The following is an 18,642-nucleotide window of genomic DNA, read 5'->3' on the forward strand; positions in this document are numbered from 1 at the left end:
AAAAAAGTAGAAATTTTGTGGTAAATCCTACACCCCACCGATATGTACAGTAGACAATAATAGATCAGAAGAATTACAGAAGAGATGAAAAAAAAAAAAAAAACCAAAAGAAAAATAAAGGTGTTCCGTATTTCAAAGTCTGTGCATTGCCCACTGCTTCACGCCTACGCAACTTCTTTGGCTTCTCTTTTTTTTTCAGATCTTCTTTTCTTTTTTCTTTTTTGCTTTTTCCATGTTTCCATGTCATCATGCCTCTTTTCTTTTTTTCATTTTTCAAAAAATCTACGTATCTACCCATTTGATTTGATTTTTTCCCAGAGTTCGAAGTACAATAAACTGGTTAGTTCATTGAAATTGTAACCACTGTTCTGTTTTTTCAAATTTTCAACGGGTTCACGTTAGAAGCCGTAACTTTGCTCAATCACAACTCAATACGTAAGTAAATCGAAGTACTTTAGTACACAGTACTACTACTACTACTACTACTACTAAGAATGAGAAATCAAATAATTAATCAACAAACAAAATAATTCCGAGTTTTTATTACAAAACCATTAGATTTTTCCACAAATAGCAGAAAAGACTATTAAGTAACACAAATAACAAATCCCCACCCAACAACGTTTTCCAAATTTCACTATCGACTAAAAGTGAAAAGAAAAAAAAATTACCCCACTCCACTCCACTCCCTTAAAACCCTCCCAAGGTTAACAAAAAAATTACAGAGAGCTTTGTCTTCGTAACTAAAAATACATTAATGTAACACACTTGTAATAATATCCCCTAATTTTATTCTTCATCATTATCATATCCCTTATTACTACTAATCATAACATTATAACCTACACCCAAACCACTTCTACACTAAGTACTCCTTTCAGACCAAAACAATCCCAGTTTAAACCCAATCATCAGTAGTTCAATACATCCAATCCTGTGGAAGACGTCTTTCTTGATTCAGACAACCCCCGCTAACTCCTCTGAAACTTCCCTGACGAGCAAGTAGTGCACTTCTCGCCAACATGCACTCTGTTTCAAATCATAAATACAGTCATAGTTAGTTTAAAAGCTCTGTTTACTTTGCTTCATCCAAAAGGTTAGTGTAGTAGTAATTAAGGGTAATTACCATAATCGAACTGGCTACGCCTAGACCCAACAACATTGTTGAACTCATCAAAGTTGAGATTGTGGTGATTGACTTTTGATTGCAACACAGCTGGAGAGGTCACTAGTACAGATTTGAAAAAAACAAAAATTAGACACTTTCTGACACATCAAGACTTATTACAAAAGAGAATCTTTAGAACATCATACCTGGTTTCTTCTGAGAATTGGAAGGAGGAGTGGTTGTTATTGGGTATTGCCGGGGAAGGAAAACTCCGGTACCGGCAGAAGGACGCTTCAGGGGAGCTACGGCGTGTTGCGGTGGCAGCCAAGTAGGGTTAGACAAAGCATTGATGTTCTGTCTTGCGTATCTCGGGTTCTCGAACAGGACATCCTCTTGAACTACTCTCTTCGAGATTCTTGACTGAGAACAGAGCCACAAATGGTCAACGAGACGCTGGTGCTGGAGTTCAGCAAGAATCGCAGCGTTTTGACGGCGGAGTAGTGACTCAGGGGTTTGAAGAGGAAGATGATGAGGCTCATTATTATAGCTTCCGAGTTTGAGTCTAGCAACTTCTCCAGCAGCTGCAGAGATCACATCCCAGGCATTGTCTCTACGTGATGATGATGACGTAGGAGCCGGTGGGGAAGGAAGGATAGGACTTCTGCTTCCAGAGTTTGAAAAGCTTCCGAGTCCACTCAGTGTTGACTGAGGGGAAGTAGCTGCGGCTTGACGTTTCTCCTACAGAGTAGAGCAAAGTCAGTAAGCTTCGAGTGTGTAGATGAGAAAGAAGAGAGATCTTTGTGTTGTGTTTCTTACCTGAGTCTTGAAGAGAGGAGGAGGCGTAAGACGGTGAGTAGAAGGAGCGAGTCGGCGAGTTAAACCAGCGAGGAAGTCTTCCTCGTCGTCACTGCTCTCGTCTTCAGTCTCAGTGGAGTCACCGGGAGAAGTGAAACCAGGGGAGAAGGAAGGAGAGTCGAACTCGTAAGGGAACTCGTTAGGGAAACCGAGTCGAGTAGGGGTTAACTCGGGAGTAGGAGCTTTCTCCATGATAGGAAGGTTGACGGAGAGATAAGGAGGTGGGAGAGGACGAGACATAGAAGCAGAAGAAGAAGAAGAAGAAGAAGAGGCAGAGGAGAGAGAGAGTAGGTTGAGGTGTGAACTAGTGTATATGGGAGTTAAGTGAGGAGGAAGATGGAGAATGTTGAAGACATGGTTGCTTTTATTAAGGTTTCTTCAGGGTTTCTATGAGACAGCTCAAAAGCACTTTAATTTTTCTCACTTCTGCTTTTTTTTTTTTTTCTAAATATAATTATTATCCGTAATTAATGCGTGATGGACGAAAATCAAAATCTATTTCCTTTTGGTCTTTTTTTTAACTAATTTGCCTTGGAAACCAAAAGAAACAATATTGTGTACTTTTGTATTTTATAAAAAAGATACTACTCTGTATTAGTAGTACATTTGTTATAAAAAAAAAAAAACCAATATACTTGATGTATGTACTATCATTTGGATTCAAAAAAATTGAGGTTATTAATAAATAGTTTAAATTTGCAAAAGAAAAAAAAATTGAGACTGTTGCAAATATCTCGTCGTGTTGTCTTTGGTTCTAATAATATTTTTATAGATAGTAATGAGGAAATGTGAAAGGGCATGAGAAAATACAGGGTGGAACCCACTTAATCCCAAAAATCAACAAGTTGTCATTTTTACAGCTCCAATGTCTTCTATTCTATTAATGTTTATTAGTAGTAGTAGTAGTTAATAAAAACAATAAAACAAAATCTCAGTCTTTTAGGAATTAGGACTACTAGTCCTAGACTAAAAATATTAGTGTGGGCAAATGAAAAAGCAACTAAAGAACACTTGATAATCACGCCTTCCCTTCCACATCTTTTGCCTCTCTCATGCAAATCCTTCTCTCATCATTCTAAATTTCTAATCATCTCCTTTCCCACATTAATACTGCTAATTATAATCAGGCTCCTTTTTAGAACTAGTACTATTTATGAGACGGGAATTAATTATAGTAAGAAGTACAATTACAGAGCTAATTATATAACCAACTAAAAAAGATGAAGAAGGGTCACAAACTAGGTTTCAAAGGTTTAAAAACCAAAAGACTGTTCTGTTTTTTCTGGTAACCATTGAAAGACCCCTATTTTGTTAGTTTACTTACTAGTAGGGTTTTTAACTCTTTTATTATTTACAAAAAAGAAAAAAAAAAAAGAGGAGGATGTCTCATAGAGATCTCGTGACTACTCAGGGAAAAATTTGAATAAAAAGACTGAGGTGGGCAATTCAGAACGATTCAGTAGTCATCATCATCCGTCCCTCTCTCCGTCTCTGACGTAACGGATTTTTAACAGTCCGTCTCTCTTCCGTCAGAGTTCATTCCTTCATAACAAACGAGCCGTGATAACAGACGTTAACTGACGGATTCTAAACCGGTTTATACACTACAATTTTCCCGCCTTGGAATAATTTTTAGGGCTACAAAAAAAAAAAAAAAGGAAGTGAGAAAAAAAGAGATGGTGGGTGGGGGTAGATGTGCTTACCTGCTGAAAAGGACAGCACCGTTAAGTCAAAAGTGAGAAGTAGCGGGAACAGATCTTCTTCTCTTCCTCTTTAGAATATCAAAACCAAGAATAAAACATAACCAATACACTATTCTATTTTGTTTATAGTATACTTTAAAGCGAATCAACTCTATTACTATGTTTTAATACTAATGTATAATGTCTCTAGTTACTCCAAATATTGTGCCCCAACCCTCCTAGTTGGCTTCTCTTGTCTCCGGAGTCTACTCTCATATTGTCGACAAAACTTTACTATATATATTATCCAGATATTAAGAGCATCCCCCCAACATTATTAACTTCGTTAATGCTTTTATAAGCTGGTCTTTCTGATAACAACGACAACAACAACAACAAAAAAGTTGATTGTGAGGTGGAATCCAGTTTTAATCCCGTAATTTACGACGGGAATTATCAGACTTGGTATATACTATATAAACAACCAATTATGGGTTAATGACTAAATGAGAGAGTTTTAATAGTACTATAGAAGATGGATCGAAAATAATAAGTGATGGGCAAAGTTAAGAGAGTTTATTATGGAAGTGATTGATAAAAATATATGTACGCACGCGCTTAGGAAGAGAGAGTGAGAGAGAGGAAGAGCAAAGAGAAGGGGTGGGGTTTGTGTGTCTGCCAGCAAATGCTTTACAGAAGAAGCCTGTCTTTCTCTCTGTCTCTGCCTTCATTCCCATCCAACAAAAACATTTTACAAACCAAAACATCTTTTTTTATTTTATTTTCCTCTTGTAAAATTAATGAATGGTTGGGGCCTTGGGGGTAAATTTTAGCGTATCCTCGAATATTTTTAAACTGAGTGATATGTAGTAGGATGAGATAATAAACCCAAAAAGAAAAAAGAAAAGAGAGATATAAGTGGTGTGGACTAACAAGAGAAGAAAAAAACAACAAAATCTGCAAATGTCATTTCGAATTTCCCGCCGAAAGCTCTCTGTCTTTGGGATGGATAAATAGTGACAGGAAGATATCAACCGTCTATTTCAATTTCAAAATGTGAAGTCTCCCTCATATTATTATAAGGGGGAACCCTATGTAAGTATTTATAATAACTAATAAGCCTACTGATAGTCTGATACTATGAAGTGATTTTTATTTGTATTTCTATAAAGGATTACACATGATCAAAGTGAACTGTATTTACAGAAATTGTAGTATAAGATTAGTAATTCGTATGAAGTGATTTTATTTGTAACCAAACAAAATTCTCATGATGATAGTAGAATGTGAATTAATTTGTTTTTATTTATTTATTTTAGTATTCCATTTTAAATCTACCATTTTCTTTTAAAAGTTAGTTGATTTGCTAACCTTTAAAATTTGCCCGGTTCAAAATCTAGAGCTTTAGAGACAATCCAACTCAGATTCAAAATAAATGGTTAGATTACAAGTCAGCAGAAATATTTTGAACGAGTTTGGGAGGGAGACAGATCAATTATATTGTATTAGGATAGTTGCATAGGATGGAGAATCTTAACTGACCAAATTTTAATCATATGCTTCGTCTTCTTTTACGTGGATTTAGCTGTTCCAACGTTCATCTACTTATCGATCTCGTGAACCTCAAGTTATCAACTTCTTTCCACACTGCTTTTAAAAAAAAAATATGTTTTTAATTATTTTTTCTTTCTTTCTACGATATGAGACATTCGTCTAATATATATGCAAATATGATATCAATAGATTTTTGTTTACTTAGATGAAAAGATTAATCACTAATGAATAATATCAATATACACACTTGTGTCTACAGTCTACTTGCTTTCTATTAAAAAGTATGAAAAGCTAAATGAAATATGATATCAGCAGTCGGCTTTGGCATGATCTTAAAATTCTCAAAAGAATTAAATGAATCTACGATCCAGTTTCCACTAGATCTAATGACGACCGACGAACTAAAAGCAACTTTAATCTTTTCCAATAATAAAACAAACTACAAAAAAAAATCTAAATGATCACCATATTATAGAGTTGAGATATCATCACAAAACTATAGGTATAGATTTATTTCCAACAACATGTCCAATCAATCCTCATTTTGATTTTACAAAACAACTGAATACAACTATATAAAACACTATAATCTATGTAGTCGTTTAAAACAATCAATGAAGTAATAAAATAACAAAAGGATAAAACATGGCATGGATTCTTTTGAGTTTAGAAACTCTCAAAGCAAAGACGATGGCCCAAAAAAATATCTCCCGCCACATGCAAAAGGAATGATTCTTTCTCGTTCACTCGGTTTTGCTAATGCTATAGCACGTGCGACGCCAACTGTTTATCGCAAAGCATGTGTGGGCTGTACACCGTTACACACGAGTGCGGCACGTGAGACATAGACATTTTTTTTCTGCTTAGCATAGCAATAGCACTATAATTGAACCGTCAATGGTCAAAGCCTCGGAAACATGAATCTTGTTCGGAAGAGTCTCTTTGTTTTCATTTTAGTTTCTTGTGTTTGCATGTTTGGCATTATGGTTCGTAACGATTAAAATTTTTTCTCTACACTTGAATCTCCAGAAACATACTTTTTTACCTACGCAACTTAGTATGGTGGGATCCAATAGGAGCAAAATCCATGTATTTTCGACACATTCTAGTTTTCATATGCACAGCTTGATAGAACAGGATCCCACATAATTAACAACTACGTGTAAAATGTTTTTATCAAATAAAACTAACTTTTCATTAGTTAATTAGGAAGGTAATAAAATAAAATAAAGTTAAGTAGTTAAATGACAATGATGTGACAGTCACATAGTAAAGATGACATGTACATATACAACGATTTTGAAACAAGGTTTGTATAACATCATAACAGTCGTCCAAATATACAATTAGTCACATTGAGATTGCGATTGAAATAGCATAAGATTATTTGTACTGAACATATGAGATAAACGTACCTTGTCCAGTTATGTGGCCTAAAAAAACTTTCCAAAATCAATAAGTTGAACTAAAATCAGAGCATCGTATTCTTCTTCATCGTTTCCCTTGCCCTCTCTTCTTCACCCTTGTTTCCACATGTTGATAACGTCAGATGTAGCATAACAGTTTGTCTTAGGCCCTATCAAACTGTATAAGCTTCTTTATAGATACATACATCTTCTTAAGTGAGAGTCTGTATTTTATCTTGTGAACGGTTTTTAAAAAAGTATACAAACAAAAACTTATGAAGTGAGTTATTTGTAATATTATTGTTTAAAAGTTCTATTTTATTTACAAAATAAATATTTCGCTAACGATTCAAAAATTTTGATTTTGATGAATTTCTAAATTTTCACTCTTAACATTTTCCAATACAATATGTCCTTTTCTTCTCTTAGTTACATTATCTTTTAAGACATAAAGTATTTTATTGAGTCCAGTTAACGAAGTCGTTGTAGTATAGTGGTAAGTATTCCCGCCTGTCACGCGGGTGACCCGGGTTCGATCTCCGGCAACGGCGTTTTTGAAATTTTTTCTCCTTCTTCCTTTTTTAACCTGAGGCCCAACATAGACTATTGGGCCGTCGCTGAGGCTGTCCTTATAAACGTTTTGACGTCATTGTCCTTCGCTTTGCTTAGCAATGTTTGATTTCGTACTATTGGACTTTGCATTCCTTTGGTTTTCTTCTTGTTCTTTGCCATATTTTAATACTTTTATATTTATATGATATAAAATAGTTACATACGAAACAGCATGATATTGGATATACATTTCAACTTTTTAATACAAAGACTTTTGGACAGACGTCGACTTCATTACAATGAGACTTGCCTAAACTTGTTGCCTTTGTCGAAACATAAAGAACCAACATCTCAAAGCCCCTTTTATATAGACATTGATTTCATCTTAGTCTTATACATTTAGATATACACTCTCTCTTTTTTTTTTTTTTTTTTTTTTTTTTTTTTTCTTTTTTGTTACTTTCTCTTTCTTATGTTTTTTTTTTTTAAGACATGTATATATACTTTTACAATTTTTTTGTTTACATTTGTAGATATAATATATTTGGAGACGTCAACTTCCATATTCACTTAATTAAGGTCCCTGCGAGTGAACGGTATCAAAGAGATATTACTAATTGGAAAACCGGTGAGGCATGCGCATGTATCTATGATGTTTATATATGCTTATATGTACCTTACCACTTAAGCCGTTATCGATCGTGCTTCATCAGCTAGGGTTTGCTAATTAGTAATAAAGCGATCCTGCATATTTTGATTTAAAAGATATGTATATAGAAACGATCAATCATGTAATATTAGTATATATAAAAAAAGAAAGAATGAGAGACTGCATTTATATAATAGAAAAAATGTTTGTTGTTTTACCATCCCACCAGTTTCCTCTTGGAGCACTTTCAGAATCGCCTTCCTCTCCATCTTTCTTATACTGTATAATTCAGAATTAGCTAGTTTATTAGAGTTAATTAATACTATGGGGCATTTGCAAAAGTAGATGTAGAGTTAGATATATTATATCCAAATGAATATATACTATATGACAAAACGTATATAGCTCATATAGGCCACTTCCGTTTTGAAAACGCATTTTTTCTTCTATTATGTGAATTCTCTGCTTGGAAACCTAATCCGAGTTCTAGTGTTTTTGTCGATATGCAACAAAAATATTGTGGTAATGAAAGTGGGGGACTTACAGCATCAGGGTTGGTAGTTGAAGAGGAATAGTTATCTTGGCCTCCATAGTATATGGACGAGCTCAAGTTGCATGGTGGTTGTGTTTCTTCATTTTGGTAACTCTTTCTCTCCTTATTTTTGCTCCTTTCTCCTCTCTCATCTGTACCCATTATCCACATTTCTCACTTTTAATAGCTAAGCGTTGTGTGAAGTAGATTAATTTTATTTTTTTTGTTATAAAAGAGTAATTTTATTTAAAAGGACTAACACGTCCAAAACTCTTAACTAGAGTAAACTCACTTGGAATCCCCAAATTTGTAGGTTGATATTTGGCAGCTCCATTTCGACTTGCCAAGTTTGCTTGCGTCTCCTTGAGTTGAGAACAAAGTAAAACTTTCACGATGTGTATCTTTTAGAATGATGAAGACGATGATGATGATGATACTGATTCATACCGTTGAGGTTGGTGGGAAAATAGAATTGAACAATCCTGTTGTTGATGATGAAGAAGACGAAGGGGAGACTCTTGGACCGAAAAGATGATCCAAAGATGAAGAAGATGAAGAGGAACCAGAAACTGACTTTTTCTTGTCCATCACCGCAAGCTCTTTTTTAACTTTTTTGTTTGTGTGTGTGCGTACTAATGTGTTTATATGTTAAAGGATTAGTTCTTTGTAGCTAACTGATATATGTTCAAATGATAAAGTAGATAAAGGCAAGAAGCGAGAAATTACCTTGAGAAGTTATTTGTGTTGGGAAGGTATGGAACTTACTCACTCTCCTATGAGCTTATTTATAGACATTGTTAACCACTTGTACAGCTTTGAATTATTCTAATTTCGTTTTGGTAATCCCGTGCTATAAAAGAGTTTCCATTTCTGGAAGCATTTTATGATTGACATTAAAATTTTTTTGATTATCGATCGGACTAATCAACCAATTAATCGCCAATCAAGACACTTGCTGAGTGGCTGTATACATAAAATAAAAATTCGTACAGAAAACTTTGCTAATTATGTTAAGGGGTAGACACCAATATTGATGGTTTTTAATCGCCAATTTGAATATTAGTAAGGCTAATTTATTCATTTTGTAATCTTAAACACAATTATCGTGTCCTTTAATTAAAACTAGAAAATCCCAAATTTTACAAAACTTTCCAGTCTGAATCTTCCGCATGACAATATAAGACAAAGTAATTCTATCTTGTCTTAAATCAAAATCAGTCTGAACTCTCAAATGCAATATATACAATAACAAATTTCATGGGTGTGATAATCAAATTGAGGCTTTGGGTTGACTAGGAAACTTCCTATATATGGTTTTCCTGTAGTACTTACATTTGCATTTGCACTTATGAAAACACAATTTTTAGTGTTTGTATCAGATCTTTTGGAATTTACAAACGTACATTGAATTTTTTTTTATATTGAAGAGATTATGAAACTAAATCTTTAAATCTAAAAAGATATAAAATTAGAAATACATTTCGCACTACCGGTTTATTGTTCTCAGAAGATGATGTTTAACTGAAAAAGGAATACAAAATATGAGCTGTGCTTAATTAAGGTTGAGGAAGCCTAAGGCGAACGAAAAGTGAGTTCTTCTACATATACTCGTCATAAAGCCTAAGTCATAGCATTTAACGCTACGAGAAAAAACCCAATAATTAGGCCATACGAAGAAGAAACGTTTTGTGAATCTATTGAACGGAACTTAACCGATCGAACATAATGTCAATACGTGTGATGGGTATTTGTCCTAATATTCGTTTTTATTATAATTGTTTGTTTGACTCTATGCCTTTTAAAACAATATCTGCATATATACAGCGCATGCATGATCCGTTGTATCAGTATCTAACAAACACTTAGAATTTTCAGTACAATGTAAATTAAATCGAAGTATAAACCATTAATTGGTATACGCTACTCTTACGCAAGGAATAATTCGACTGCAAAAAAAAAAGAAGGAAAAATGTAAAAAAGAAAGATTGAATGGGATGAGACGTGTCCTTCATGGGGCTTGAGGAGCTTATGACATGTTCACCATCATCATCACATATCATCCATTTGTAACTTTTTCAACTAATGGACACCATTGACATCAAGAATGTCAAAAAGACATAGAGATAGAGATAGGGATTAAAGATGAGAGAGCGGCAGCCTTTTGAAAAGAGGGATTAGATCCATTATCAGTCAATGAGAGCCATAGCTTGAGGGTTAAAGAAGCTCTTAGCTACAAATGCTCTCTGCTCCCCAACCTTGGATCATATATACCGTTTGGATCTTTTATTATGCTTTGTGTGCTTAGTTGACATTGCATATTTTCTCACATGGGTTAGGATGTTTAGATACATTGCACACAGTTATTGCCGTAATAAGTAGGATTCGGACGTGGGTATCTTTTGCGCATATATTATTTTGGCTGGTTGATAGAGAATGAATAGTAAGTTGATATTCTCAATTTACAAGTTAGAAACCTGTCTTTTGTTTCAAAATGTTTTTAATTTTGATATCTATGTTAGACGTTTTTTTTTTAGGTTGCATGAATTATTTGTCTTGCCTAGTTTATCTGCATTTTCATATTTTGTTGGTACACAACCTTTTTTTTTTTTTTTTTTGATAAAAAGGGTATACAAACTTGTGAACGAGCTAACTCATAAATAAAGAACATATTGAAACTGAACATTTGACCTAGATGATCCCGATTTCTCCATGAATAAAGAACACATTCAAAACACACACACATATATATATATATATATATATATATATGATATATCATGTATATCTTGATCTTTAAGTGTTAATAATTAACAAGCCTACTTGCTTTCAAAGGATGATGCCATAATGGCATAATGTGTAAACAAATTACAATCACAGCTTTCTCATCTATTTTATCCGTTAAATTATCTTAGAGTCGAATTGATGTAATAAAGAAGAAATATAATATACAGAATAAATGTGTATATCGAAATATACAGAAATTTAAGAAAACACAAAATTACCAGATAACAAGACCTAAACAGTATAAAACAAAAAAGAGATGACAAAACTTTAGTGTTCTTTGTGTTTCCCTAAAGCTCAACAAGAAGCACTTGCTCCTTTTTTCTTATCCAGAAAAGGAATCCTATACGTGTATTCAAATTCAAACATTTGACAAGATTGCATTTGTAAAATGGAGTTCATTTTCTAGTTGATTATATGGATAGAATAATAGGGTTGGTACTTGGGACTTTGGACTTGGGACAGCTCTAATTAAGTAAATTATGGGTAAATTTTTTAGCCTAAATAATTCACAGCTCTAGTTAAGTAAATTTTGTAAATATATCTGTAATTGTTTTCTTTCTTCATTTTCATGGGTAAAAGGGAATGAAATTGAAGAACATCTATGTTTATGTGTTCATTGACCAATTTTTTATTTATTTTACATTTTTAACGAAATCATCTTGACCGACTGGGCTATTAATTATGGCAAACGTTTTAAATGAAATAAGCTTCAGATCTGTTTAGAGTTAGGCTTTAGTATCCAACAGATCTGGACCGACTGAATTTTAGTTCTTTGTAATGCATTCATATCAAATCATATTCTGTTTATATAGTTCTTTCCAAGATTTCAAGTTAACCTTACAAGTGTAATTAACCGAACCAAAAGAAGAACCCTTACAAATTTAACTAACTAGTTTTTAATATCATTAGGTGCTTCCCCACGCAACGCGTGGGTTGTGGTGTAGTTGGCACTTTCTTGTTTTTTTGGTCTATTTCTTTTTCTCTTTTGTATTATTTCGTTTTAATTAGGCATATATAGGCTTCGCAGTCACTTGTATTAATACACTATATGTTTATATCATTTCGTTTAGATGTGTACAATTGTTGCGTTTATTTTTTATGAATTATGAGGATGTTGTTTCTTGCTTTGGAAGATCTAATCTTATCATTGACTGATATTGTTCCCAATACATTTATTGTATTTTAGATTTCTGATTAACTGCTTATGTAAACCCTTCATACGTTGATGTTGCAATAATAAGTTATTTTTTAAAAGTAATTATTTTCCGTGTAAGTGATTATGTTTGTATGTCCATGTTTTGGTCTAATATCAATAAGATCGTTTATGTTTTTCTTTAGTTGGCTTTGAAACCAATTTTGAGTTAAGCAAATAATGGGTCGAATTATGGTGTTAATAAGTAATATAGATTCTTATGTATATATATTGTATATATGTGACTATAAATTTAGCTAACTAAAAAATTCTTTGATATTTAAATATAATATTGAACATATATATATATATATATATATATTATTTGTGGGAGGAATGTGTGGAATTATTGGATAGAAGTTATTTTTGACCTCTTATGCCTTTAAAGTGATTAATGCATAATTTATTTTATTTTCAGTTATAATTTTATTTTAATGTGTGAGTTAAATGTTTTGGGTTTATTGGGTCTTAAATATTGTTTAAAGAAATTAGAAAGCAAAAAAAAAAAAATAGAAAACATTAAATAAAAATCAACCAATAAGGAGAGACCAAAACCTTACTTTTATATATATATGATATATTGCTTTAAACTTTGAAATGAGAAATATATTATAAACAATAATTTTACGTGAGAAATATATTAATTTAGCCAACCAAAATATGAATATAAGTTTAGCCAACCAAAATAATTAAAAAATATTAAAATTTAACCAAAAATAATTTCTCTTGAAAGATAATAAGTTAGTAGGAGGAATGAATTAATGTACAATTATTGGATAGGAGTTACATTTGAGTTAAATGGAGTTACATGTCTTTAATTATAAATAAATATTTTAATTTTTTTATAACATAAAATAAAAGTAATACCAAGTGGCTGAATCAAAATTCACATGATTTGGTTGTTTGTTGATATAAACTCAACACTTACACATAATAATTCAAAATAAAAATATTACTTTTTAAGTGACAAACTAAATTAGTTTTCTTATAAAGTTATATGAATTCTTCAATCTCAATAATTTTTAAAATCCCAAGGATAACTTATATTTTTTTTGGTTTTTATTCATCAATTTAATTTTATAGTGCTAGATTTCATACTAATGGTTTCATCTTTAGAGAATTTAGTGAAATTATATTTTTAAAATTATATTTTATTTTTATATTTAAGTTCCAGTTGAATATGTTTTGTTTTTTGGATCATTTTTTATTTTGATTAAAGACACAAAAAAAACAATTGTTTAATTATGTTCTTTTTGTTTTCAAAAACCTCAAATCATAAAAAAAAATATATATTATATTGATCTCTGCAGATTTAACAATTGGATCACAAAACAAAATAGTCTTTATAAATGGATAAATGGATAATTATATTGATCTTTAAATATTATATTGATCTTTATAAATTATTTAAAATGATACATGAATGTGTGAGATAACCAGAGACATAATAGATAATTACATATGGATCATTTCAACTTTATGATTTTATTGTGTGGTGAATATTGATGTATGAAAATAATGACTGATAAGATGTTAATATAAAATAGAAAATGGAGATAAACATTTTAAAAGATTAAAATAAATATATAAGATATATATATCATACAAACTCTAAAACTAAGCTTTTACAATGATATTTGATTTGATTTTTTATAACCCATACAACAACAATAACAAAAAAAAATACAAAACAAAACAAAACAAAACAAAAAAGAGATTTGAGAGTAGTGGAAGAAGATGAGAGAATGAAAGAGTGATAGACTAAGAGAATAAGATAATGAGTATTTATAGGAAGAGAAATGATGAAAAATTACATTTAGAAAAATGAAAGTTACAATTCTAATTTATTGTTTTGTTTTAATACAATTGATTAATACAACTTAGTGGAGAAATAAAGTTAATGCATAATTTATAGGGAGAAGCTATAAAGATTTCAGTTTTATATTATGTGAGTAAAATGTGAAAATTAATTGTTTTAAATTTGTGTTTTAATATAATTTTTTTTTGTTAAAACTTGCATTGCCAAGTGGACCAATAAGAAGAGACTGAAACTCTACTTTTATATATATGATTCGGCAACAACCTATGACGGCTAGAGGGTTCGACGTCTATGGAGTATATAATTTCTTCATCTATACCATTAATCCCTTGCTCACCTGCACACAATTATATAGGATAAATAGAAAACATTTAGAACTTACAATTATAATTTTGGTTGTTCACTTTTACAATTTGTTAGTACGACATAATTTTGGTTGGATCTGTAATCAGAGATTGGTCACAACCAGCAGTACTAGCAGAACAATCAAAACTCGGTTTTAATGTGTGTGTGTGTTTTTTTGCATTAAGTAAAATGTATATTTTTCGTTTCTTTGTTGAACAAACGTACCTTTTAATTTCTCAGCCTCTTCATGGGTGAGTTCTGCTGCAAACCCACTCATGACTTCCTTGTAGCAATATACAAAAGCATCTTCTGGTGACCTGATGAAAAAAAAAAAAAAAAATTGTCAAAACCAAACATTTTGAATGTTGTTTGACTAACTTTTTTTTTTTTTTTTTTTATGCAAACTCTATCTTCATTATTATATCATCTTGGATGCAGCCTTATTTCCCCCTATCACATTTTATTATTTGTTTTGGATTATGTTTTTGCTAATACATCTTCAAATCATTTCTTTTTTTTTTCGTTTTCTATTAATCTACTCATTAGAAATTTCTAATTACCTTCCGTGAACCACCTTCTTGAGAAGTTGTTGGTATTGCTTACAGTCACCATGATACGATCCAAAATCAACATGGACAACATAAATCTGTGTATTACATTCGATAAAATATTTATGCTTTGCCTTTGAGGAACATTAGATTTAGAGAAAAATCATATGAATAATTAAAACTAAAAGAAGTACCTTCATTAGCGTATTGTGGGGAGATGGCCCCAATGTTCTACCCGCACATACGACGGAAACTGAAATTGCTAAGAAAATCAAGAACATTTGGGAAACCATTTCAATAAAATAGCTAAGAAATATATTGAGAGATATAATAAAGCAGACTTGAAATTTGGATGGAATAAAATATACTGTAACTATAATTCTAAATAGAGTTGAGCAATGAAAACGTTAGGCCAAAATTGCGTTAGCTATATAAGTTCTATAACATATTGTGAGCTAGCGTTTATAACGGCATTTGTTATTAATTAGACTCCCTTCTGAGCGTTGTTTTTCACTTTTTAACTTCCCATTTTCAATTATGAACTATATTTATACCTGCGGTACACCGCGGATCAATTTTTTCTGTTTAAAAACATATAAAATAAATGAATAATTTATTTGTCTATATATGTAAATAATTTGTTTTATATTTTTAAGTTTTAAAATTTATAAAATCTAATATATTGTGTAATTTTGATTGTCTGTATCGATTTTGCGACCGCAGGTTAATGGGTGAATATAATATTGTTGGTCATATGATTCCATTGGATTAACTATTAGTTTAATTTTGATTCTTTGTATTTTGTATTTGTATTTATAATGTATATTAAATATAATTTTGATACTGTTGTTTAAAATAAATAGATGAGTTGACCTTAATTTGACATCCAATTTTTATTTGTGGGAATTATTTTTTTTTGTTCATATAAATATCTGTTATATTTTGCAATATTTGTTGAATTGTTTTTTGTCAATCATTAAAGAAAATAATAATGGACCAGAATACTTTAATCCAAACAATTAAACTTGATGGGTTTTATTAATGTCCAGGCCCATTCAGAGATTGTAAACATTTACCGACAACAATTTATTATGGCCAGAAAAAAAAAAAGACAACAACAAAAGAAAAACGTAAAACAAAAAAAAAATGGTTGTCTCGAGAGAAAAGTCGATTTGACAACATAGATCAGATTCAGAAGATGATGGATCAGACAACATATATTTTCCAATTATGAAAACCCAGAGTAAGATCCATCATTTATCGAGATTAATCGACTTACCGATGTCTTCTTCAATTGATAAGTGAGGTAATCTCGTAAACAATGTTTAGATTCTGATCAATTATTTCTATTTCTGATAATAGCTCAAAAATTGTTACGATTCCTGCTAATCTTCTTCTTTTATGTCTGATTCCAGCGTTTTAGTAGAGCTTGAAAATCTACAAACGAATATGGGTCTTCTATATGTAGGTTAGAATCTGAATCTGAATCTAAATCGTTTTTGATTTTTTTTTTCAATTCATGTTTACATAGTCAAATATTGAGGTTTATATTGAAATTTATGTTTGTCCTAATTTTGTGATTTTTTTTGGTGAATATGAGGAACTCGAATGACGACCCACTCATAACATTCAAAGGCTTGCACCAAATTTACATCTTGGTGTTCTTCTTCGCCATCTCTCATATCTTCTATAGTTTAATCACCATGATGCTTAGCAGACTCAAGGTATGCGATAAAATCTATTTCTGATATGCAAATGTGTTTGATTGAGTGAATTAAACAATATTTTGGATTGGCTGTTGTGGCAGATTCGTGGATGTTCTGACAGTGGGAGAAAGAAATATTATGTCACGCATTATTGACTATGAGTTTTCTATTGGTACTTTGTTTCATAAGATTCTCTTTTGAATGATTTGCTCAAAAAAAAAAAAAAAAAAAAGATTCTCTTTTGAATGTTTTGTTCTAATTTTACAGACTGACATTTGTTTTGTGTGGTGTAGATCATTCAAGACTTAGACTCACTCATGAGACTTCTTTTGTGAGAGAACATATAAGTTTCTGGACAACCATTACTTTCTTCTTTTACGTCGTAAAGATACCATTTCTCTCAATCTTCATCTCTTATAAAAATGCATCAAAACTTTCCTCATTTGATTGATTTTTGCTCTTTTGGTTACAGGGATGCTTACTAAGGCAGTTATTTGTATATGTGAGAAGAACCGAGTACTTCACTCTGCGTCATGGATTCATCTCTGTGAGTTTGATAGTTTTGTATCTTTCCATTTTCTTCTCTCACAATCTTGATATGTGATACTACTAATACTGTTCTGATTCAGGCTCATTTGGCCCTACTGTTAAAGTTCAACTTCCAGAGTTATATCTAACGATCTCTCGAGGACGATTTCAAGTTGGTAGTTGGAATAAGGTTAGAGCAAAAATCAAGTTAAAACAAAAACTGTGCTTCTTTATCTGATCTTATATAACTGTTTCTTTTGCTCCGGTTTGACCCACCTTATTTATATTCATCATTTATTTGATCTTAGTTAAGGTAAGGAAGCTAGCATCAGAAACAGGGTCACTGTCCATGACCATAGTTCCATTGGTAAATGACATCTTGTACAGATGCGTGGTTGGTCTGAATTGACCAGTTGCATAGCTGAGTGCAAATGTCTCAATAAAAACCCAGTTACCAATAGGAAGTCTATTGACATATTTGTTTAGCAATTCCTTCTTCACAGATGCATGAATCTTTTTACTCTGCATCAATGAAAGACATAAGATGCATTAGTAATAAAAAATAATTGTATGTTTCGAAAACGTAAACAGTAGACCTTACCATCGAGTCTGACAACACCAACTCAAGTGTTTCACCACCATTTAGACGCCATGAATGGATGACCTTGACTTGAGCCCTCCATGAGGTTTTGTAGGGGCGAACGTCTTTCAAGAAAGCAAAGGTAGCAGCCATAATGTGAGTGATGTTTTGATGTGTTTTCTTATGTTTAATTTTCGTTTAGGTGGGTATTATTTATAAAGAACCGATTAGGTCATAGAATAATTTTTGTGAAGATATCAAGAAGATATGATGAGACGATAATTAGAGAGAAAATCTTGTTTTCTGGTTTTTTATGGAATCTTTAGGGGATATGTTATATTTTAAAATTTAATTTTGTTTAGGTTGATTGATATATGAGTAGCGTAATTGTTGGAGCAGATTTTTGGAAATCAAGCAGTTTAAACAGAATTCTTGGAGAAGATTGTAAGGCAAGAAAATCTTTCTCATTTAATTGTTAAGAATAAACGAGTGAGAGGAGAAGGTGTAATCGTGTTCTGTATAGTGTTACAACTTTCGATAGAGGCTGGGCTTGGCCCAATTGTTTTTTGTAATCAATAAATCGTGTGACCCAAGAAGAATAATTGTAATAGAAGATATTAAAGACAGTGGCAGAGTTGTAAATAAGTTGGAAATCCAGGATTTATTCTATAAATGTTTCTGAAAATGTATATATAGATTAGAAACAAATACAAAGTCACTTGTTTATATATGAACATTAAAGTATATTTAGTTTTTTTTTCTTAACTCGCATGAAAAATGATAATTAACATTTATATTTTGA

The 18,642-nt window shown here is 31.7% G+C and overlaps 5 protein-coding genes and 1 non-coding gene across 18 annotated transcripts; 2 read left to right on the plus strand and 4 right to left on the minus strand.

The window, feature by feature from the left end:
• Positions 1-510: 510 nt before the first annotated feature.
• LOC104785437 (uncharacterized) lies at positions 511-2,699 on the minus strand. Its single transcript, XM_010510651.2, has 4 exons — positions 1,925-2,699; positions 1,315-1,846; positions 1,127-1,228; positions 511-1,029 (listed from the first exon to the last, which is right to left on the minus strand). Exons 1-4 carry the CDS (start codon positions 2,201-2,203, stop codon positions 920-922), a joined length of 1,023 nt encoding a protein of 340 aa, XP_010508953.2. The 5' UTR covers positions 2,204-2,699; the 3' UTR covers positions 511-919.
• A 4,385-nt stretch (positions 2,700-7,084) lies between these two features.
• Positions 7,085-7,156, plus strand: TRNAD-GUC (transfer RNA aspartic acid (anticodon GUC)). The gene has a single exon. It is a non-coding gene; the product is annotated as a tRNA-Asp (tRNA).
• A 217-nt stretch (positions 7,157-7,373) lies between these two features.
• LOC104788867 (uncharacterized) lies at positions 7,374-9,090 on the minus strand. Of its 3 annotated transcripts, none has more exons than XR_015558463.1 (7): positions 9,065-9,090; positions 8,786-8,970; positions 8,631-8,700; positions 8,351-8,490; positions 8,025-8,085; positions 7,834-7,901; positions 7,374-7,740 (listed from the first exon to the last, which is right to left on the minus strand). XR_015558463.1 is itself a non-coding variant. In XM_087452723.1 (7 exons), exons 2-6 carry the CDS (start codon positions 8,924-8,926, stop codon positions 7,885-7,887), a joined length of 429 nt encoding a protein of 142 aa, XP_087308849.1. In that variant the 5' UTR covers positions 8,927-8,970; positions 9,065-9,090; the 3' UTR covers positions 7,374-7,740; positions 7,839-7,884. The 3 variants fall into 3 exon arrangements, 1 of the variants encoding a protein (XP_087308849.1); XM_087452723.1 differs by having other exon boundaries at positions 7,839-7,901; XR_015558462.1 differs by lacking the exon at positions 9,065-9,090 and having other exon boundaries at positions 8,786-9,058.
• Positions 9,091-14,098: 5,008 nt separating this feature from the next.
• LOC104788868 (uncharacterized) lies at positions 14,099-15,350 on the minus strand. Its single transcript, XM_010514646.2, has 4 exons — positions 15,221-15,350; positions 15,039-15,124; positions 14,704-14,795; positions 14,099-14,470 (listed from the first exon to the last, which is right to left on the minus strand). Exons 1-4 carry the CDS (start codon positions 15,317-15,319, stop codon positions 14,322-14,324), a joined length of 426 nt encoding a protein of 141 aa, XP_010512948.2. The 5' UTR covers positions 15,320-15,350; the 3' UTR covers positions 14,099-14,321.
• Positions 15,351-16,092: 742 nt separating this feature from the next.
• Positions 16,093-18,513, plus strand: LOC104785439 (MLO-like protein 7). 11 transcript variants are annotated; one of them, XM_087452007.1, is made up of 9 exons: positions 16,093-16,332; positions 16,442-16,494; positions 16,627-16,750; positions 16,834-16,904; positions 17,026-17,114; positions 17,205-17,279; positions 17,362-17,450; positions 17,569-17,996; positions 18,203-18,513. In XM_087452007.1, the coding sequence occupies exons 4-7, from the start codon at positions 16,871-16,873 to the stop codon at positions 17,407-17,409; spliced, it is 246 nt and encodes an 81-aa protein (XP_087308133.1). In that variant the 5' UTR covers positions 16,093-16,332; positions 16,442-16,494; positions 16,627-16,750; positions 16,834-16,870; the 3' UTR covers positions 17,410-17,450; positions 17,569-17,996; positions 18,203-18,513. The 11 variants fall into 11 exon arrangements, with proteins under 11 accessions (XP_087308133.1, XP_087308135.1, XP_087308137.1 ...); XM_087452009.1 differs by having other exon boundaries at positions 18,240-18,513; XM_087452011.1 differs by having other exon boundaries at positions 17,569-17,982.
• Positions 17,555-17,993, minus strand: LOC147943254 (uncharacterized). Its single transcript, XM_087452733.1, has 2 exons — positions 17,862-17,993; positions 17,555-17,782 (listed from the first exon to the last, which is right to left on the minus strand). Exons 1-2 carry the CDS (start codon positions 17,991-17,993, stop codon positions 17,555-17,557), a joined length of 360 nt encoding a protein of 119 aa, XP_087308859.1.
• Positions 18,514-18,642: the final 129 nt, after the last annotated feature.

Source organism: Camelina sativa, chromosome 5 (genome assembly GCF_030686135.1).
Source record: "Camelina sativa cultivar CO46 ecotype springtype chromosome 5, ASM3068613v1".
NCBI classification, from domain to species: domain Eukaryota; kingdom Viridiplantae; phylum Streptophyta; class Magnoliopsida; order Brassicales; family Brassicaceae; genus Camelina; species Camelina sativa.